We start from the raw sequence: 22,946 nt of genomic DNA on the forward strand, positions 1-22,946 counted from the left end.
TATTTTCATCCACATTTTTTTTTTGTTTTTTAGCCTTTCCTTTATCTAAACAATTTTTCTCTTCATATCACATTAACTCAGAGGATACCTTAGGAGACCTGCTTGGCACCCAGCAACACCTTTTAATTCATAGTGTGTTCACAAACACAAACACGCACACACACACAAGATGCTTCAGGGTTTTTAATTGGCCTCTGCCCAAATTAGACAGATTTATCCCTCACACATTAACCAAGATGACCGGTCTGAAAAATCATGTTGCCCGGGCGTTTCTCTGAGGCTTTCTCTCACCACGCGCTTGTTTCAAAAAAAAAAAAAAAAAAAAAAAATTAGGCTGAAACAGCAACTTTGACGGTTAATTAGCCTCGTTAAGGAAATCTCTGAGGCCAAATCTGGAAATAAACATTCTTTGTTAGAGAGAGAGGGTTGTTTTCTAACGCAGAGAGCAGAACCTCGCATGCAGACAAGGAGGTTGGTTTGAAAAGAATCATCATGTACCTGCTGTTTTATGGTGAAGACATCTGATTGGATGATAAAGGGAAAGGGGTACGGAGCTTTGTATTTTGATTACAACTCATTAGCGACATAATTCCCTTCCCTAAAATAAGTACTACACCTTTAACACCAATGAAACACCTGCTAAACGGAGGGTCATGTAGTGTTGGGAACATCCATTATTATTCCGTATCATGTGACAACAGTTATCAGCCGGTGATAACATTTCCATGTGAAGCAAGTCCTGAATCAGTACTGAAACACTTACCAGGCAATTACATCCACTATACGTCTCAGACACCATCAACTTTATGGATATTAATGGTTGCCAGAAGATGATCCCTAATCCTTTTGGTGACCCCCTGGCCTTTCATCTTTACCCGCCCTCAAGCTAAAGTTTCTATGTCCTTTCCTCGCAAAAAAAAACGTTCAATTTACTATGCACATTAATACGCCCTGAGGGGTGAATCCGTTTGATTTTAATGGATCAAAAGCAGCACCCTCGGGACAAATATTTAAACTTCTCATCTCCTGCTGGTAAGGCTCTGAGAGCTTTCTTACAACACTAACAGTGGAATTTCTTACCAAAAATCAATAGATTTCAATGAAATGTCTACAATCGGGGGGGGGGTTTTCTCACAAAGTATAAGTAGATTTATGCGGTGCGTTAATGTGAGGCTCGACTTCGGTGACCTTTGACGCGAGAATTTGAGCCGTTGACCGACTGTGAGCTTGACAGCGCTGACATTTGAGAGAAGCAGAGACTCAAACATAAAGAAAAGTACGCAGCTGTGTCTCACCATCCAGGGTTTATAAAACCCTGTTCAACCACATGGGAAGCAACGCTGCCAGAGATGATCTTACTGTGGCCGTGTTTACATCGAACAAAAGCAACCACGACTTACAGTGGTCACCGCACGACCCTCGAGTTGTTACTGCGTCGCCAAGCGTCCGGCACCAACTCTCATGACAATATGTAAATAAGTTTTATGGCTCCACTTTCTGCCAAACGAGATCTTGAGTATCTTCTTCATTCTGTTTGACACTTTCATATTGTTGAGAGTAATAAACATTTTCCTCCAACTGTTACATCAGCAACCTGATATCATCCTCAGACATCAGTGTTTAACAGATATAAGTGTTCACATGTTCTCAATTATTTGTGTGACATAGATATCTGCCCTTACAGGCCACCGTACCTCAAGGCGGTCAGCATGCAGCACGATGAATCTGGTGGCGTTGATGCACTCCAGCTCGATGCTGACCTCTCCGGAGAAGGTGAAGTTGTCCATGTAGACGGCGAGCCGCAGGTCGTAGTGCCTCGGCCTCAACGAGCCCGGCAGCCGCGAGTTCCTCCACGGCTGAACCGCCTCCTCGTCCCCCCTCTCCCCCGTCCTCTCCCCTCTGCTCCCGTTCAGTTTCGCCGACCCTCCGGCGCCCCTCGAGCCCGACTCCCTCATCGCCCCGTCACGGTCTCGCCCTCCGCACTCCTCGAAGCGAACGCTGAGCACCACGGCCACGGCTGTGACGATGATGAGGGTGAGGATGGACAGGGCGAAGCCCAGCACCAGTCGTTTGTGCACCGTGATGTGGCGCTCGGTGGTTCGAGGTCGGACCACCACGGACTCGGCCCACTGGTCCGAGAGGCCGCGGCCGTTCCGCATGGTGCCCGGGCTGCTGTCGTTTAGTCCCATTTTACTAAAAATGTCACTCTGAAGGTGAAGAAATGTCCTCAAAGTTCAGATTCAGAAACAGGTTCTGATTCAGAGAAACATTCATTTATGCTTCCCGCTCCTTTACAGATGATTTCCTGGGAAACAGATTTGGTTTTGTGTGTTTTGATTGTCCCAAAGATTCAAGTTCTCAGTCTGTCAAACCTCCCGTCTGAGCTGCTGAAACTCCAGCAGTTATATTTCTGAAAAAAAAACCTGAACTGTGACCTCGCTGCCGCTGGACCTTCGTCGAGCGTCCTTCAGCTCTGACTCGAGCTGGAAAATCAACACCGCGGCACGTCTTACATTTCAAGCAACAAAACTGACAAACCAGAAAGGATGAGATGGTCGTGTGCTTTTTGGTTTTGCGGTGAGGGAGAAAAAAATCAATGCTGCATGGCTCAATTTCAAGTGTAGAGGAGACTGAGGAGGAGGAGGAGGTATGCTGTTGAGGATGTGGCTATACAATGAGCGTACCATCCATAGACTTCAGCTGGAAATCAGCTGGGTAAGCTAAACTGTAAACCTCCACAGATAGAGGTGTTAGACTGGGAATAAAGCCTTGTTAAGAACCTGTGTGCTGGGAAACAAGCAGATATCTCAGATTATGTCTTAAAAAATCACTTTTTGAATGATAGAAATCCTCATTTCCTCACTTCAGAGACAGCTGCATCTTAAACTAAAGCTTAAATTAACACAGGAGATTTAAAGTGGCCCCAGGTAGATATAAAGTTAATTTCTTCTGAGTTAAAGCTCTTCCAGACCTGCAATAAAGCATAAATAAACCCCTATCGGACTATTAGGGGATTATTATCGGGATACAGTGGGAGATGAAAATACTTAACAGAACCCACCGATGCACTTCAAGTCTCTGTTATGATTACTTTTCAGTTTTTGAGTCAAGTGAAGACTCAGGACTTTTTTTATTTTATTTTAACATTAAAACCAGGTCAACAAATTAACAGATGATATGTTTTTAATCATATTTTCATCGCAATAAAGATTCAAATTTGTATTTTTGTTGAGAAATTTGCAAAAGTTGTGACAACTATTCAAGTTTTGCCTCAGTTTGTTGGGTTTTTGTTACAATTTTAGTTAAAAATCTTCTTTTGTTAAGACTTTTATTCTAACAGGATAAAGAATTCCTAAAATGACCCTGTAAAAATGTTTCAGGGGGGTTTAATGTGTTTTTTTGGGAGGGGGGTCAAGACGGACCGGATGAAGTTTAAACTTGCTGAAAGGGAGGAAGCATCTCTGTGTCTCTCTCCGTCAAAATGAGCATTTACTGTGTTTTTTTTTTAGATTCTTTCAGTTGACATATCTCCAAAAAAGGTGATGTTTAAAGGTTATAACTCTCTCTCTCTCTCTCTCTCTCTACAGCCTCTGTCTATGTCTCTCTCTCTCTTTCTCTCTTGAGGGGGTTAAGTGGATAATTTACAGCCAGCATGTGGGTTTATTTCACCGTGGAGGAGATAATTCACTGGAATAGGCCTACTCCGCTGGGTCTAAGCAATCCCTGCTTTACAGCTTATGAGCCTGATAGATGAAAATTGATTTAAAAAATGATTGATGACCCGGAATTTATTGATTCAATGGATTCCATCTCAAACCAAGAGAGAGGGGCGAAAAAATCCCGGGTTTTTTTTTTTCAGCCGTTTAAAATCCATCAATCAACCCTTTCCGTTAATGAGATCAGTCTGCTATTAATGATGATGGTTATCTGATCATTAACGGTGCGTGAGAATGTCTGAATAACCCGGTAAAGATCCAGATCAACTCCCTCGGTCCCTCCGGTAACTTCTCCTCTCTCGTCCCCGTTAGGGAAGCGGTGAGCCCCGGGCCCGGGAATCCAGGAAACCTCCCCCCGGTGGTGGTGATTCGTTATTGAAGAGACTTTCTTTTAGCTTTTCCTCCCGTTATTTTCCCTCCAATAATCGGTGAACTTGACGGTGAACCTGCGGTTTTTTTTTTTTAAATTTCTTTTCTTCAGAAACCGGGGGAGGGGGTGAGGTTACCGTCGGTCAGTACACCGTTGAGTCCACCCGGGACCGTCCGGGGATCCGTTACACTAACGTTAGAGATCCGTTAAAACACCTCAGATGTCAGTTTAAACAGAGAAAAATCCGTCAAGAGAAATCACCGGAGTTAACGGAAAAGAGATCCGTCATTGATCCGTTTAAAGACCGGGAATCCGTTAAAAAAAAGAAGCAAAAAACATCTAGGCATCATTTCAGACTTGATTCAAACACAAAGTGATCAATTTAAAACACCGGGGATCCGTTAATAGAGAACAAACCGGGGCTTCCTGTGAAACGTCAGAGATTCGTTAAAACACACCGGAGATCAGTTTCAGTACCTACCGGGGACCGTTTGATAAAAACGATCCTTGAAAGCGGCGCCAGTGATCCGTTAAACACAATAAATCCCTCAAAAACCACCGGATCCGTTTCCATGGAGTCCAAAGTGGAAAACAACCATGTCAGGCGGATTATCCCGGGTTAACGGCGGGAACGAGCCCCTCCGGTGCTCCGTTATTAAACCCGGATCCTCCTTAACTTTTTAGCCCACGGAGAGCTGCTCCTCTCTCTCTCTCTCTCTCTCTCTCTCTCCCTCTCTCTCCCTCTCTCCCCGCTCCCGGTGATGATGATGATGATGACGATGAAGCGCGGCAATGAAGATGATGATGCTGTCCTGCTCGCATCCCTCCATCCACCGAGGAAGAGGAGGAAGAGGAGGAGGAGGAGTAGGATGCTGATGTTGCTGATGCTGATGCTGTCGGTCGGTCGGTCGGTCAGTCGGTGGTGAGGAAGACTCTCGTGCAGACCGCTCAGTGAGTCCGCTCGCGGTCTGTGATTGAGCACGAGCTGCTGCTGCTGCTCCAACCGAGAGGCACGCGATGACAGAGAGAGAGAGGGAGAGAGAGAGAGAAAGAGAGAGAGAAAGAGAGAGAGAGTATTCAGATCTATTATTTTCTATTTTCTGGATATATTATAAAGCCGACAAAAGAAAAATTAATGATAAAAGACAAGTTAGTCTCTCTCTCTCTCTCTCTCTCTCTCTCTCTCTCTCTCTCTCTCTCTCTCTCTCTCTCTCTCTCACTCACACACACACACACACACACACACACACACACACACACACACACACACACACACACACTGATTAGTCTCCAGCAGGAGACTGGTAGAGATGGAAAGTGAGAAGGGGAGACCTCTTTCATTCTTTTTTAGATTTCTCCAAATTAATGTGTCTGCTGAGATTTTATTTTCTTAATTACAGTATCTTTATTAACTACATGAACATCGGCTCTTTACGGTGTTGTGGATAATTGAGAATTCCTCCCAAGAAAAACAACAAAATCAGCGGTGTCAGCCATAGCAGGAGCAAAGGAGGAAATCAGGTGATGTTATTAGAGAACGACAGAGTCTGAGTAGGGAGGAGGTCGGGGTGGATGGATGGATCAACAAAAAAAAAAATCAGGCTTTAACACAAGAGACTGCTGTTTTTTTTTCTTGTTTCCAACCACTAGTCAACATATTTTCTTTAGAACATGTCAACAAAAGGTCCTCTAACCTTAACAAAGTAGTAATTTTAACCCAAACCGTGATCTTTCCCTAAACCTACCCAAATCGGTTTTAGCCTCAGACGTCGGTGTCACATCATAAAACGTATTTGCAGTCAATGGTGTCAGATCAGAAAATGGTTCTATGTGTTGTTCTGGAGTGCACGGACCAACAACAGATTGGCTTGTTGGGATCATTTCGCCAATCTTGAGATGAGAGAAAATGTTAAACTCAAATTATACTTTCACACAAGGGTCTACATTTCCACATTTACATAGCTGTAAGGTTAACAGTGTAAATTTTGTCATGTCTTGTTTTTCTAGCCCAAACATATGACTAAGTTATTGTACACTTGTACCATACGTGGCTAAGAAGGACGCCTAAGAATGGACAGCGTTTTCAGCAGTGGCGTCTGCCTTATACAGAACAACTCTCTGAAGACTGAAAATGTGATCGCTGTTATTAGTCTTTGGAGCCGTTTTTAAATCAACTAACTTAACCAATCTCGTCACGATGGAGGAACATGTCAACCAGTGCAGTGATGTGGCTCACTGACATGTTTTTAATAGTTTCTGGACAACAACGGAGGTCGACGGCACAGAAGAATAATATATATCACAAAATACCTGTTTAGTAGATCAGTTCATTGTTGGTTTGGCTCCATACATGTTGACAGTAAGAAAAATAGAGAGATTCTCTTTTCTACAAAACTTTAAAGTATTAAATGTGGGTTTACCAGTGAGGCACCATCCATAGCCTGTATAAAAAGATGGACGTGGCGAGGTGTGACGTCAACTGTTGGTTTCATTGCCAGTTTAAAGCCCAGAGTTGCTGTTTATGGTCAGCATCACCAGGACCACCACACTCTGGAAACACGCCTCGCTACCTCGGACCAGAGCTAACGCTAGCTTACTGGGAACACTGAGCGTTGCGCACTTAAGCTAACTTTAGCTACTTTAGCTAAATTGTGCCAACAGGGCAGATATCATCTTCAAGTAACATTAAACTTAGTGAAATACTGCAACAATTAGGGACGACATGAAAAGATGTGAAAAGATTCAACAGTTATTTATTTATGAACATAACAGTTAAATTAAAAGTGCTTAAACCCAACGCTAACTGTTTCCTGAGTGAATAACTACAGACTTATTTTTATAAAGATTAGGGTTGTAGTCAACTGAAGGAAATCTTGATTGACTGAAATACTACTTACTCTTCAACCAACTGATTGGTAGATGGCGAAAAAAAAAGTGACAATCACGTAATATAGTAAACAAGACAAGTAAGCCCTCCAAGCTAATGCGTGCTACGTTGTTAGCAGGTGATATCTAATGTTGGCAACATTTTTCACTGACACTAGATATAAAACAAAAGCCAGAGACTATATCGTATTAAGTTACTGTGAGCTGTAATTCAACACTTCCACGCAGAAGGCAGAAGATAACGTAATGTGCATTAATGTTATCGTTTTTAGTCAATTTAGAACCAGTTTTCAATACCCATCGCTAGCAACGATAGCGTGACTCAGTGCGAGTCCTGGAGCCGGGGGGAGAGCAGCAGGTGAGTCAACTTTTAATCACAGCTGTCAATTAACGCCCACACAGCAGACATCAAAGCTATTAGGGGTGTACCCGAATACAAATACATTATTGGGCAAAACACAAATAGTGGGTTTTTATACAAATATTTGTTTCATACAAATATTTTAAAAGTTATTTGTTGGTTGTATTCTCCAGAGATAAAGCTGAGCTACTGACACATGCAAAGTGCTCCCAAGAGACCCTCCATAACCTGTTGTTCCCCTTCTCCTTTCCACAAAGTTAGGTTGTAAAAAATAGGCAATAAATGAAAAATGCAAAGCGATTATTGCCTTTGAAGTTCCTCCCTACATGTTACATGCTGTGCTGTCTCTGTTATGGGTGTATAAATAGGTAGAGGTCTGTCTGCAAAGAGGCGATGAGTAAAGTTTTAGTTCAGTAATCAGCACAGTCGTCTATGATCTGGGAGGCTCCAGTTCAAAACGCGGTGTGGGGACCTCCCTCATAAGGTAGTTTATTCATAAATTCTTATTATAACACTTTAATTTTCTAAAATTAAATGTGTAATAAAAACAAAAAACAGGATTTTTAAGCCTCTTTCCACTTTTATTTGAATACAAATACAGATACAAATAGTTTTGCTGCCTCAATAAATACAAATACAAATACTGGGATGTCTGCACATCCCTAAAAGCTTCTCCTCAAAACCTAGTAATGGAGTAATAATTTCCAAAATGACCACCAGCACACTTATTAGAGACTGAATTTAAACAAACGACTCATTGAAAAAAACGATTGACTTGAGTATTTCTAGACAGAAGTTGAAGTTTTTTGAGTGGGATTCAGTACCATCGCAGTAACCTGGGTTGTCTGTGTCTGCTTACAAACCAGATTCCTCTAGTCTTATTATTTTATCAAGAGGAAACTGTCTTTGTTAAAGCTTAAGAAGAAGCATGTTCAGTGATTTGGAGACTGGTAGGTGTGAATGAGGGTGAACGGTTGTGTATTTATACTATAGGTGTCTTTCCTGTGATAGACTGGACATCAGTCTGGGGTGACAGTTTGAATCAGGATAATCTCATATTTCTGTATTTTATCAAAGGATTTAAGGACGTTTTTTTCCCGCCGCTGATGTCGAGCAACAACTTGAAAACCAATCAGAGAGTGAGACAGAAACTGACATGTGACACTCAGACCGTGTGAGCGACGTGGAAGAGAAATATTGACAGATTCCAGCAACATACAAACACACACACACACACCGCTGCTCCCCATGTTAGTGAATGACATCCACAGATTACAGAGTGCGGCGTTATTAGAGGTGAGTCTATAATCTGTGGACGTCATTCACCAACATGAGAGCAACGCGTTGTGTGATTGTTTGTGTCAGCAGCTAAACCAACACCATCCCGTCATGTCAGCGAGAGAGAGAGAGAGAGAGAGAGAGAGAGAGAGAGAGAGAGAGAGAGAGAGAGAGAGAGAGAGAGAGGACACACTGGTGAAATGTTTGTTTTTTTAATGATGAAATTATTCCCTGAGAGAGAGGGAAAGGCAGATTGTGACAGACAGAAAGGGGCGAGATAACATGAATATTAACAGTTTTAAACAGGCTTATTTAGAGATTTCCTTATATCGCTAATAGCATTTATCAACCCATATCGTTACTTTTATTTGTTCTCAAATAAAAGCATTTTTTGAGCTGTAAATGTGTTTCATAGATGGACGTGTCAAGTTCAAACACAAATGGAAATCAGTTTGGGAGTTAATGGAAATGATTTGAATAAACTCTGTTTTGAAACATTAGTCTGAATAATGAGGCTGAATTTGTTTTCTTTTATTGATAAATTGACATTTTACCCACTGACAGGTTGAGATGAAAGAATATATTTGCTAAAAACATACTGTAAAAAAAAAAAAGATGATTATAATGTCTATATTTATGATCATTGATGTTTCTATTGTAAACAGAATCTTTGAAGAAAAGGATGATTTTAATGTTCTGTATATAAACTTCCAACAGCTTGGAAGAATGGCTGAAAACGAATGAATAAAGCGAAACAACAAGGTGCACTGAGACGGGTTGTTAATATAGATTTCAATGGATTTTTTTGTAAAAACATCCTCCACTCAAACATCGGTTTTGCTTATTGTTGCTTCACTTGCATGTTTGAGCTTCTCTGTGCAGAATGATGTTTGTGTAGAAGTTTCTCTGAGCTCAACTTAAATCTACAGTTTAACACCTACGAGCAGGATTTGTGACATCACAACTAGTTTGGAGCCAATCGTGGTCCAGTGTTCAAATTACACAAGTGTGATGTGGAAACGTGAAGCCTCCAGTTCACAAACACTGAGACTGAACTTTACAGTGAAGGAGGAGACACCATTATCAGACACACATTATTGTTCCAGCAGAGAGGGGTATTATTATATATATATATATCTTAATACACGTCTGGTCTGGAGGGGATCTTTAAGGTTTGGAGACCTTCGTGGTTTTTAAAAAACAATGTTGACTTGCGGCAGAAAAACAGGAAACAAACAGTGAACTCCAGTTGTGAAACAGTAAAACGAGCGATTCTCTGTTATCAACACAGCTAGTCACAGTTTTTAACACATTTGCTTAGATATTAACACAACTACTAACATTTTTAACATGTTCTAGCTTATTACCATGGTTTTATATTTGCTGTTAACAAACAGTGAGTTAAAAGTGCTTAGTTGCATTTTATTAGTGTTTCAATGCAAGTTTTCCAACCTGATCTCACAAAATATTAGTAATTATTATTATTTGATAGTTTTAAAATATATGTTATACTGTTTATATGAACCAAAACACTTGACAGAGGGTTTTTTTTTTTACATGTAAATAAATGACACTAAACCTAATATTAACATGTGGGATATGTAGGAAGTGGAGCTGAGATGCTTTTCATTTATTTTTCATCATCTGTCAGTTCAGGATCCTTTTGGTAACAAACCAGTATCACCATGTTCTCTGCATGTGATATTTTAACTGGTCTGGTCATGTGTTGAAGGTCAGCTGTTCCCCCGCTGTTACCAATGTGACACTGACAGAAGTCCAGCTCATCAACATTCACGCCGCCAGCTGTTTGATTGGCTATTGACACGGCCTGCCAAGCATTTGATTGGCTATCACATGAGCCATTAATTTGACGATCGCCGTGTTCACGCCCAGCTGTCTCAGAATATGTGTGTCTATATATATTATATATGTGTGTGTGTGTGTGTTTTACACAGTAAATGTCTCCTTTTAAAACATGTTGTTTTACAAGCACATTGTAAGTGTTCACTGTCTGTATGAGTTAAGTCATGTTCAGTGAAGCTAACTGCTAGTTTTTATCTCTCTGTTAGACGCTTCAGTAGTCGATGTTTCGTCCAGCCAGAGGCGAAGGCTGTAGGATCGATGGTGATAGAAGTCTCTCTGTCTATTCATGCAGCACTTTGCTTCACAGAAAAATACACTATATGGCCAAAAGGTATATATATCACAGCTATATGTGATAGTTGAACATCATCCCTAAACTATATGCATTAATCTGCTGCTTTAACAGCCTCCGCTCTTCTGGTTTTCACATTTTCCTCAAGATTTTTGAACGTGTCTGCACGTGTTACTGTGAAGAACCACTGAACATGTATTCATTTTCATGGGACTTTGCAAGGCATTGTGGGATAGGAAGTGACTGGCAGGACTGACCAGTGATGCCATGGATGTATATAAAGGACGGGTTCTGCCTTAAAACAACAGTCAGGAGCCCGAATGAACATCGTCGCTCACTTGAACAGAAACAAATATTATAATCATGAGGCTCTCTAGACTTTCCAAATGTTATTGGACAAAATTCTGATAATAAAACAAGTTACACTCAGGAAAATGTATTCACTGACAGTTGCGTGCAGGAAAAATGCTTTTTGGGCCAGCGTGCATCACGTGATGAACCCGGACGTTGTAATACACGGTTTGGCCAATATGTCAAATTGGGCTTCAAAGCCCAGCGAGGGATTTAAAATTTATGAGTGATAATATCATGCAAATGAGGACAAAATGTTCCTCTCTGTCTATGTTCACGCCAACTGATGAATACCCATCGAAACACTTTACATATTGTACACGCATGTGTGTAAATAGGAATTAAAAAGGAGAAAGAAGAAACTTAATGTCATCCGATGCTTCATAAAACAGGCGGCAGAATTTGCTCTCTAATGACATTAAACGGTGACATTGATGCTGATGTCAGTGGATTCACTGTGAGGAGCGGGTGAAAGCATCCTTCACACTCACGATGGCCATTAATTAAGGTTTCAACAGCAAAGAAAATAAGTTTTTTAAAATCCATCAGTGATGCATCCTGTCAGCGAACCGTCCTATCGTATCATTTTTAACTCATCTTCATCATGTCTGAATAAAGCCATAAGGAACGTTGACATAAAAGTCACCTCTGTCTAAATGACAAAAAGCCATCAGTTTAACAGCTTAATGAGTCCAGTGACGTTACGTATCCTCTGTCTGAAAAGAGCTTGAGTCGACGCTAATGATATTCAGAGCTGAAGTGCAACTGGAAGTTCTGGGTTCTGCTCCAGAAGAAGGAAAACCTCATTAACATGTGTAACTAGGGATGTGCAGAAGGCCCAGTATTTGTATTTGTATCTGTATTTGTTGAGGCAGCAAAATTATTTGTATTTGTATTCGAATAAAAGTGGAAAGAGGCTTAAAAATCCTGTTTTTGTTTTTATTAGGCTTTTAATTTTAGAAAATTAAAGTGTTACAATACGTGTTCATGTAGTGTTCCCTTGGGAGCACACCCCCAACTCCGGGAGTGACGTCCAAATTAGGAAATGTGCGTCATGTAGCAGGTGGATGTGACTCCCCTCGTTGCGACCTGCTGACAGACGTACCGGCGGAGCAGAGCAAAGACACTGAGATAGTGATGTAACCGACCTGCTCGCTGGTATTTGACATGTTTTTTTGTTTTTTTATTCCCCTGAAAACAATTTTTTTAAAAATATTTGTATGAAACAAATATTTTCCCCACTAATTGTGCTTTGCAGAATAACGTATTTGTATTTGGGCACACCTCTACTGGAAGCATAACCTTTATCAACAGTATGTCGTCTGGATCGCTTCATATGTTTAGATAAGGACGGTAGTTTTTCTGAAAAACAATCTAATGTTGTTGTTTATTCAATATTTAAGTTTATTAGCAGACTTTAACAAACACAATTTCCCATAAGCCCTCAGTGTTCGGGGGCTAAACGTCACGGCTGGAGAGAGGAGTCCATGAGCGAGTGGAGGAGACGAGGCGAGTTCAGACGTGTTTTCTAAACGACTTTAGAAGAAAGCGGCGGTGAGTTTTATGGATACGGACGAACGACAAGTCGCCACGATGACGTAAGTTGTAGTTTTTTCATGGGGGTTGTAGTTTTTTTTGTGCACACGACTAAAAATGTTTAACTTTTCTAAAATCACGACAGATTGCAGCTGCCGTTGAGGAGCCGAGTCGTCCTAGAAAGTAAAGTCCAGCTTCATGTTTTTAGAGGAAAACGCTGAATGAGAGACTGCGCTGACTCACAGACAGGAAGTGACGTCATGGCGTCGGCTTAAAGTTGAAAAACTGAACCTGCAAATTAAGGCTCCCAAGAACCATTTTCATTTCAATGACTGCATGACCAGCAGGAAAACTTTATATATTTACCCACAAGACTAATAAAATCATCAGCGTGTTGTTTCTTCTGTCCGACATGCTGACACTTTCATAACGTCGGGTGTCATGAACACTGTTGCCTCCAGGGGCCACTAGCGGAGCTTTATAATATTAGTTTGTTTTATTGGATAAAAGTGAACACACACACTCTCTCTCTCTCTCTCTCAGCACACACACACACACATTCTCTCTGATATTGCACATCCAATTAGAGTCCTATTTCAGCCAACTGGATCAAGGTGGAAGACAGCGGGAGAGAAAGAGTGAGTGAGAGAGGAAGAGGAAGAGAGAGAGAGATCTAAGTGGGCGGCACACTCTTCTGCCTCAGGGTAGATTGGTGTCAAGTGCAGGGAACACACACAGTGGGCAGAAAATGTAATGAATGTGTATCACTTGTTAGGAAGAAAGTGTACGTGTGTGTGTGTGTGTGTGTGTGTGTGTGTGTGTGTGTGTGGTCTCTGCACTTGACACCAATCTAGCAGCAGCAGCAGCAGCAGCAGCAGAAGAGAAATAAAAAAAAAGAGAGACGTGTCAGAGGGAGAGCAGACTTAAAGCTGAACACACAGAGACCCAAACATCAATATTTCAAATTCCTTGAAAGCACTAATCCATCCATCATTCATAGTCACGCTACATGAAAGAGACGTAGATGCAGACAGAGACTGACAGAACATACTGTGGTCAGTACACACAGAACAAACACAGGCTCACTGTTTCTGTGCTGAGCTGAATCATTGGTGGTCTGTTTGATGTAAACAGAGTCTGCTGAATGCCGCAGCGTTCGGGTGGCGTAGTTCGGTGTAGAGTTCTGTTTCATAGTCGGACTTTTGACTCTCAGCATCATGTTTATTGGTACCACTTATATACATCACCGTAACATTTGTTTTATCCAGTGCTGGAAAGTAAATTTACTGTATTTAAGTCCAATTTGGGGTACTTGTACTTTACTTGAGTATTTCCATGTGATGCTACTTTCTACATTTCAGAGGGAAATATTGTACTTTCTACTCCACTACATTTATTTGACAGCTTTAGTTACTTTTCAGATGAAGATTTGACACAATGGGTAATATAACAAGCTTTTAAAATACAACACATTGTTAAAGATGAAACCAGTGGTTTCCAACCTTTTTGGCTTTTGACGTCTTACAAAAAGCAGTGTGTAGTCGGGGTCACATTTCACATGTCTATGAGTTGTTAACAGCTCCACCAAATAGTGATTTTTCCCTCTAAACTTCTCACATGCTTTCATTTCAATAAATGTTCAAATGATCCAATATTTCAGCAAAAATCAAAGATTAGAGACAAAGTCTAAAAACTGAAAACAGATTTGTGTATCAGAACTTTGTTTTTTCTTCTTTCCTCTCCCATTAATCATCTCACCACCCCTCAGATTTATCTGCTGACCCTTTGGAGGGGCCCGAGGATCTGAATATTTCTTCCACCACTGGCTTTATATAATTCTTTATGAAGGCAGCTTCAATGTACTGTTCAACCAATTACCTTCTGGAAAGGGCTGCAGATCATCCTGATAAATAAAATCCATTTATTAACATTTATTTACAGTCTTTTTAGCATCAAATTCCCTCTTTGTGTTTCCTCAGACAGTGTTTCCCTGTTGAGCTGCAGGTGGAAGTATAGTAACAAAAAGACTTTGGCACTAAAAAGACTGTAACGTTGAAAGATATCTACTTGATTTGACTCATTTGGACGCTGAAGCTTCATATTAGCTTCAGATAAACTTTGAAATACATTTTTTGCACAGAAGACCTCCATGGTAAGTTTATTATGAAGGGATCTTCTAATGGTCAGTATGAACAGGAGGAATGATTACAGCAAGAAAAACATGTTTCATGTTCATTTAGGCTCCTGACTGTTGTTTTAAAACACACTTGAAAAATAGTGAACTCATCCTTTAAGACCTGATGACTTATCAGAAAGTTATTAATAATTAATAATCATTTATCAGTTTATATGAATCATTAATCAAGGGTTAGTGTTTCACATTTTCTCAGTCACCAGGTAATAAGTCATTAATGACAATAATTAAAGTCTGCAGTTTTAGATAATATAAGAGATAGAATTAGATAGTGCAGTTGTTATGGTGGTATAGAAAGGAAGGGTTTTTCATAACCTGGCAACTCCGAAATGATGCTTATTAATGGCTTATAAATGATTTATTAACCATTAATTCATGCTTCTAAACCCTTAAAAACCGGTGCCTTAGCAGAAAGTGGTACCTGTTTAATATTACACAAGTGTTCAACCTCCAGCTGTCACATCACTGTCAACTTTAGTGACACAACACTCGGGAGGATCAGCTGTGGTCAACAATGTGGTCTGATGAGACACTGCTCCAGCTTATCACAGCGGTAGATCCTCAGTCTGTCAATCACGCCGTTCTAGGGACGCAGCGTTTCGCCGACAGCCTCCGAGATCCACCTGACTGACTGTCAGCTGCACATCCTTCTCAGTGAGTTGTTCATTGTAATAGTGGAGACGTTTCAGGCGTCATGGCAGAGCTATTTTTAAAGACAGTGAAGTAAAAAAAAACATTTTCCCAGTTCTAAATATAATCACTCAACAGTTTTTTTGTGTGTGTGTGTGTAAACTGGGAATTTAAACAATTAACTAAACGCCAAGTTACTAAAATCAATTATGCAGGTTGATTAACTTTATAAATTAACTTCACATTAATTAACTAAGTGAACAAAAATAAATAATCTGATCTAACATGTTTTCCAGGATCTCGTGTTCATAATTTTGTATTTTATGCAGTATTAATGTGTGTGGATATGTTGTATGACTTCTGCCACCAGGTTGTGCCTTTGAGTACAGTGAGAGTTTTGAAGCAGAAGTAGTAGAAGAAGAGGAACTTCCTCCGGTTGCAATAGTTAGCACAAAGCTAGTGGGTTTTAACAGCAGCAAAAATATGCTGGTGGACTGTAAGCTACATATTAGGGATGTGCAGAGGGCCCAGTATTTGTATTTGTATCTGTATTTGTTGAGGCAGCAAAATTATTTGTATTTGTATTTGAATAAAAGTGGAAAGAGGCTTAAAAATCATCTTTTTGTTTTTATTACGCTTATAATTGTAGAAAATTAAAGTGTTACAATAAGTGTTCATGAAGCGTATGTCAGAAGGCTCAGCTTTATCTCTGGGGATCAATTATTAAATATACAAGTAAAAACACATTTCTGCTTTTGGCCGTTAAACATCAGACGTGAGCTGTGGGAGATTTTGTACATTTGTTTCCCCGACTTCACATCTACTGTTATAAATTGACTTTTATTCAGTTTTAAGCCACAATTTCATAATTTAGGTCGTTTTTAACTATATCTTTTAGCCGGAAGAGGGATTTTAGTCATTGGACGTCTGGATCTTAAGTTATCAGAGAAATAAACTGGACAAACGTTAGCAGCAGCTCGGCTAACAGCCCCTCCAGGAAGTCCGGTGGTCACCAAACATCGTCGGAGAAATATTGATTTTTTAGGTGAAACAGCTTTAATTTGTATTTTTTACGATTTTAATCTGCAAGTATGTTTGTTTTTGGAGAGGAGGAGACCTCTGCGGATAATTCGGCTCCCGGGAGAAACCAGCCGAACCTCTATATCTAAAGTTATAAAAGAAATACACCGAGCAAGTGTTAGCAGCAGCTCGGCTAACAGCCCGTACCGGACGTCCGGTGGTCGCCGTACATCGTCGGAGAAACACTGATTTTTTAGGCGAAACATCTTCATTCAGTGTTTTTACCTGTAATCTCCGGGTCCGTTTGTTCTGGAGAGGAGGAGACCTCTGCGGATAATTTGGCTCCCGGTAAAAACATCCCGAATGATTAACACCAGAGTAACCCTATCCCGGTGAAGCTGGTTATTTAACAACGAAGACAACAACTCCCATGATCCCTTGCTACTTCACACCGTCATCACACTCCGTCTTTTTTTTATTGTTTTGGTTGAGAGACCCCTAGTGGCTGAAATTACATATTGTGCGTTTAAAGCCTGGGTCGCGCACACTACACTGGAAGTCTTACTAAGTCTTACTATTTTTCTGTAAAAGTAGAGAATAACAGTTTTATGCTGTATTTATAAAAGCACCAACAACCTGAATTTCAGCATGACACTGTTGATTTTGCATTAAATTAATGGCAACCCTGCATTTGGTAAGTAGTGCCTTGGCCACCGTTCCTGCACTTCTGGGTACTTTCCCATAAGAAAAACGGGACCAGCCGTGCTTCCTTCCCCCTTTCCATTAATTTACTGCAAAATCAGTGTCATGCTGAAATTCAGTTTGTAGGTGCCTTTATAAATAGAGCATAAAACTGTTATTTTCTACTTTTACAGCAAAATACTGTTACAAGCAGTGTAAATTAACAGTAAATTGTGTATTACTGTCAACCAAACCGTCAACAGCTTTCTCCTGCAGAGCGATGACACACTTATTCACATCCTCTAGCACGTGGTTCTCTGGGGACATAAAACAATGATGCAGTTAGTTCTTTATATGTTTTGTTAGTCAACCACCTTGTTGTAAACATGCTACGAGCCTTCCTGGATACAAAGGTTAGAAGTTAGTGTGGAAATGTGCTCATTTTTTTAACCTGAGACATGCTTTAAGATGGAGCATGTTTGTACCAGTATGACTGAGGAAATGTGCCACTGGGAGTCCGACTGGTGGTGAGATGTCACTGTTGGGTAGATTTGGTTTATCAAAGACACTAGCAGAGCAATGCAGTACATAAAATAAGTGCAGCAAAAACGTCAGGTCGGACTGCTGTGTTTAATTAACTGACTGCTAACAGTGAGTTTAAATTTTAAATATCTTTTTCCACAAACCTTGTTACTTGACATAATTACTCAGACAGTATTTACAACAGTGAATAAACAGCCAATTGAATTGTGACTTCAAATGTCAAGACAAATTATAAAATGTTAAGGTGTTTCTTTCAAACCATGTCTCACTTTATTAACATTATACATGAATGATGCTAAACATTTGTACACAATTATAAAGTAACAGAACAAAGCATGGAGTTCATTCAGGTAATTAAACATTCAAAAGTCATTTAAAACGTAAATATTTAGACAAGTAGTGTAGTCTGTCTGAACATTGTACACAAATAGACATTAAACAAAATATATCAATATGCTCCTCTAACTGTTGCATGTCAAAACATGCTGGATTGAACTGGAAAAACGATATGGTTAAAGAACAATGGGACAGCTTTAGTGGGTGTATGTCTGTAGCCTAAGAATCTGATGGTTTGGTACAGTACATCTGTAATTGTTGCCATGTACTAATGCTCACCACATTATTGTAACCAAATAACTGCATCTTATATCAGTGCCTGTTTGGTTTTTTTTTAAATTGGTTTTTTACATTTTTTAAAAAAGTCCCTCTAATGCAAGTTGTAACCAGACTGTCCAAGTGTGTGTTTATAAAAGTTTGTAATGAGCGAGTGAATGACTGAGAAAGTGACTGAGTGAATGACAATCACTACGAGTAACAGCTAAATAGTTTGGTTTTGGATATAAATAGCTTGACTCAACCAGTGAATACTGAACTGTGTTACTATTGAACATACTGTATGTTTGTATGCTAAGTCCTTCATATATTTGAAGTTAACATCTTTTGTCATTTTTCTTTCCTCTTAGGCTCAAGTTTCATTTTATTAGCTTAAATACCCGAGGGTTCCCCAGGCGCTACCGCTCCAGTAACTGGTTACCTCATCTGGAGTGGAGACTGGCCTTTAACTGGAAACTTTTTTTATTGGTGAGGGATTTCAGTTCTTCAGTTGTTGTAGGCAAACATTTTCAGTTTCAAAAGTCAAAGTAAGAAAATACACCAATTTTGGTGTCATTTGCAGAAGCCCAAGGGAACTTCTTCAAATGTCTTGTTTTGTCTCCCAAACCTGAGATATTCAATCTGCAGTGATGTAACATAAAGAAAAGCAGCAAATCCGCATTTTTGAGAAGCTGGGACCAACACATTTTTGGCATTTTTTCTTGTGAAACAATTATAAAAAATTAAGATGTAATTGCTGATTAATTTTCTACTGATCAATTTTTTATCAATTAAACATTGTAGCTCTACTTCAAACCCTGCCCATATTATATTTTTGACGTTTTGACTTGACTGTTATTTTGTAAACTAATCAAAAGTTCATATTCATGTGTTTTGCGCACATCTAGGACTAAATCACCTCACTCACTGGGAAGCAGCTATTGTATTGGTAAGTCAGATAAATATTTACATTTTCTACTTAAAAAGTCACTTAAGCATTTCATTGTGAAGTCCTTGTTAACTGGAATAATTAGCAATTAGGACTGTAACACAAATTATTTCATATTTTTTGTTAAATCTGTTCCTGCAGGATCAAATTGACTGAGTGACATTGCCTCTTGTACAGCAATCAGAGGTATGTTTTAAATTTGATTTTCTCTGCATCAGGAGTAGTATATCTGTATTGAATATGTAGACTCAGTGCTTTTTATGTACTGAGCTATTACAATCACTATGGTTCACATGTGGTATGTGTTGTCAGGATGGCCGAGTGGTCTAAGGCGCCAGACTCAAGGCTCCTCTCCTTCCTAAGCAAAGGGACTTCTGGTCTCCTAATGGAGGCGTGGGTTCAAATCCCACTCCTGACACAGATTTCATGCCTTTAGCTTTACAAGATAGAAAGCTGCCTTTCTTCAGCAGTGAAAAGCTTCTCCTTATCAGTGTGTGACCAGAAGGATAACTTTTTGGGAGATATAATCATTTAGTGTCTTAAACTCCTCTATACTATACAAATTTGGGCTGTCCACAAGAAATTTGACAATTGTGGGAGAAAGCTGCTGAAATCTTACATCGCTGATCCAAATTACTGCTTCTAACGAATCTAGCGGTCCACACTGACTGTGGTTGACTATAAGGCACAGTTGTCAGGATGGCCGAGTGGTCTAAGGCGCCAGACTTAAGGCTCTAAAGCTTACTGAGTAAAAGACTTCTGGTCTCTAAATGGAGGCGTGGGTTCAAATCCCACTTCTGACAAAGATTTAAGGACTGAAGCTTAATAATAGAAAGCTCTTTCTTACCAGAAGCATCTTTAACTGAACAGTCAGTTGCATCGTGGAACAATATTAGAGACATAATATTCAAAGCTGAGTGATTGAGTTTTAAGGGACAACACTGATTAAAGTTGTCAATAGTTGATATTTGTCAGTATCCTTTTAAAAAATGATTTCAAGGTAATTCTTTAATAGACAACCATGTAGTTTTAGTTCACTTCTGATCACAGTTGGATGCCAATTTTGGACAGATGATCAGTAACAGTCTTAAATCCCCCTATACTTAAGATTTTGGACAATTCAGAAGAAAGTGGACTACAATGATAGAAAACTGCTGAAATCTTTGGTTGTCAATCTAATATACTGGTTCTAGCTAGCTTTTATAAACGTAATCATAGTTTTACTATGATTACCTTTAACCCTCAGCTGTCAAGGTGCCAAGTGGTCTAAGGTGCCAGACTCAATGAATTCTTCCTTAAACTTCACAATCAAAAAGTAAGTGACTGACTTTTATGGGACATTAATGATTCAATGTGTTGATATTTGGCAGAATATAAATTTGGCCTTTATTTGATCATTTCATGGCACGTTTAGCTAGCTTTTTATGAAGTTCAGACTCACTATGGTTCATATGTGATATTTGTTGTCAGGATGGCCGAGTGGTCTAAGGCGCCAGACTCAAGGCTCCTCTCCTTCCTACGCAAAGGGACTTCTGGTCTCCTAATGTAGAAAGAAATTTGACAATTGTGGGAGAAAGCTGCTGAAATCCTACATCGCTGATCCAAATTACTGCTTCTAGCTAATCTAGCAGTCCACACTGACTGTGGTTGACTACAAGACACAGTTGTCAGGATGGCCGAGTGGTCTAAGGCGCCAGACTTAAGTCTCTAAAGCTTACTGAGTATACTGAGTAAAAGACTTCTGGTCTCCAAATGGAGGCGTGGGTTCAAATCCCACTTCTGACAAAGATTTAAGGACTGAAGCTTGATAATACAGTAATGGAAAGCTCTTTCTTACCAGAAGCTTCTTTAATTGAACAGTCTGTTGCATCGTGGAACAATATTAGAGACATAATATTCAAAGCTGAGTGATTGAGTTTTAAGGGACAACACTGATTAAAGTTGTCAGTAGTAGTCGATATTTGTCAGTATCCTTTTAAAAAAGGATTAACTGAAAAACTGCCAAGCTTTTTCGAGTCATCTGCCTCAAGTCAAAGTCAAGTAGAGTCTTATCAGTGTTAATCAACCAAGTCGCAAGTCCTCAAACTTGCGACTGGCCTCTGACAAATATTGATTGAACTTTCCTTGGCCATGAAAATAGGGGCTAAATTGAAACAGGAGCTAAATTCCTTCCAGAAACAAACAAGTAAGCTAATACATAATCAGTATTAACACACAGATGTGAATCTGCATGCTAAAAAAAGCCTCAAGTTCATATGGCAGAATGAAAGTCACCCACTTCCTTTCAGAAGTCCAACGATAGCTGTGATCTTCTGCAATGAGCCTCAGCAAGCCATGTCCTGAGAATACGAAAACAGAAAATATGTATCATGCTCTTAAAAGTGCCTGAACAACAACAACGTTGGTGTTAATATTCCATTATATTCATTTACAGATTACAGCCTTTATTTTATGGTGAATATTTTTAATAAAAATAATTTACTGTGTTTTTATGGCATTTACACTTAATGTAGAAAAAAACCAAAAAAACTGTAAAATAATAAAGTAAATTTCTGTGAAATAACTTTTTTTCTCACAGTGTAGAAGAGCTCCAACTGTGGTCACGTAACACTGTCTGGGGGATTTTTTTCATATATTTTTAACACATAAAATAAAGAATTAAAAAGTAAATCCTTTAGTCTGACTCGGGTCCAAGTCTCAAGTCTTCAGCTCTTCTTATGGATGATGCAGATAAACTCATCGCTTCCCTCTGGAAACACTTAAAGTTGGTAATTACATCATCGCCTTCCCAACACTACCGCAAACGCCTGACCTTGAGTTTCTGGGTGTTTAAACAGAAAGCAGTGTTTTTTTATCCCTTTTTTATCCCTCTGGTGGAAGAAGTATTCAGATCCTTTAGTAGTAAAGTACCAATAATGCACAAGTATAGAAATATATAATTAAAAAAAATACAAAAGTTTTATCAGCAAAATGTAGTTGAAGTTTTAAAGTAAAAGTAGTGGTTTAGTCCCTCTGACTGATATATTATTATATATGAGATTTATTAATACTAGTTAGCTAGTTTAGTCCAGTGGTTCCCAACCTAGGGGTTGGGCCCCTCTAAAGGGTCAGCAGATAAATCTGAGGGGTCGTGAGATGATTAATGGGAGAGGAAAGAAGAAAAAACAAAGTTCTGATACACAAATCTGTTTTCAGTTTTTGGACTTTTTCTCTAATCTTTGATTTTTGCTGAAATATTGGATCATTTGAACATTTATTGAAATGAAAGCATGTGAGAAGTTTAGAGGGAAAAATCACTATTTGGTGGAGCTGTTAACAACTCATAGACATGTGAAATGTGACCCCGACTACACACTGCTTTTTGTAAGACGTCAAAAGCCAAAAAGGTTGGAAACCACTGGTTTCATCTTTAACAATGTGTTGTTCATTTTTCCTTTGTTTTGTGACATATTGGATAATTTTCTCTTTCGGCGTTGAACAGTTCTTTGAATGAAACAATGTGAGAAGTTTAGCATGAAAATCACTATTTTGCGGAGCTGTTAACAACTCATAGACATCTGAAATGTAACAGGATGCCCCAGCCGGATTTGTATTTTGTTGTATTTTAAAAGCTTGTTATATTATCCATTGTGTCAAATCTTCATCTGAAAAGTAACTAAAGCTGTCAAATAAATGTAGTGGAGTA

At 39.5% G+C, this 22,946-nt stretch overlaps 1 protein-coding gene and 3 non-coding genes across 5 annotated transcripts in view; 3 read left to right on the forward strand and 1 right to left on the reverse strand.

The window, feature by feature from the left end:
* The window catches only part of LOC137175656 (thyrotropin-releasing hormone-degrading ectoenzyme-like), a 204,256-nt gene extending 187,104 nt beyond the window's left edge, over positions 1-17,152 (reverse strand). Inside the window, exons 1-2 of one of the 2 annotated variants that reach the window (XM_067581467.1) lie at positions 16,783-17,152; positions 1,695-5,080 (exon numbers count right to left, since the gene is read on the reverse strand). In XM_067581467.1, the coding sequence (XP_067437568.1) occupies positions 1,695-2,189 (495 nt within the window). In that variant the 5' untranslated portion in view covers positions 2,190-5,080; positions 16,783-17,152. The remainder of the gene's footprint in view (positions 1-1,694; positions 5,081-16,782) is intronic. The other variant, XM_067581468.1, reaches the window with a different exon arrangement.
* A 2,416-nt stretch (positions 17,153-19,568) lies between these two features.
* Positions 19,569-19,679, forward strand: trnal-caa (transfer RNA leucine (anticodon CAA)). The gene is made up of 2 exons: positions 19,569-19,606; positions 19,634-19,679. It is a non-coding gene; the product is annotated as a tRNA-Leu (tRNA).
* Positions 19,680-19,954: 275 nt separating this feature from the next.
* On the forward strand, positions 19,955-20,064 carry trnal-uaa (transfer RNA leucine (anticodon UAA)). The gene is made up of 2 exons: positions 19,955-19,992; positions 20,019-20,064. It is a non-coding gene; the product is annotated as a tRNA-Leu (tRNA).
* Positions 20,065-20,927: 863 nt separating this feature from the next.
* On the forward strand, positions 20,928-21,046 carry trnal-uaa (transfer RNA leucine (anticodon UAA)). The gene is made up of 2 exons: positions 20,928-20,965; positions 21,001-21,046. It is a non-coding gene; the product is annotated as a tRNA-Leu (tRNA).
* Positions 21,047-22,946: the final 1,900 nt, after the last annotated feature.

The sequence above is a fragment of the Thunnus thynnus genome, chromosome 23 (genome assembly GCF_963924715.1).
Source record: "Thunnus thynnus chromosome 23, fThuThy2.1, whole genome shotgun sequence".
NCBI classification, from domain to species: Eukaryota; Metazoa; Chordata; class Actinopteri; order Scombriformes; family Scombridae; genus Thunnus; species Thunnus thynnus.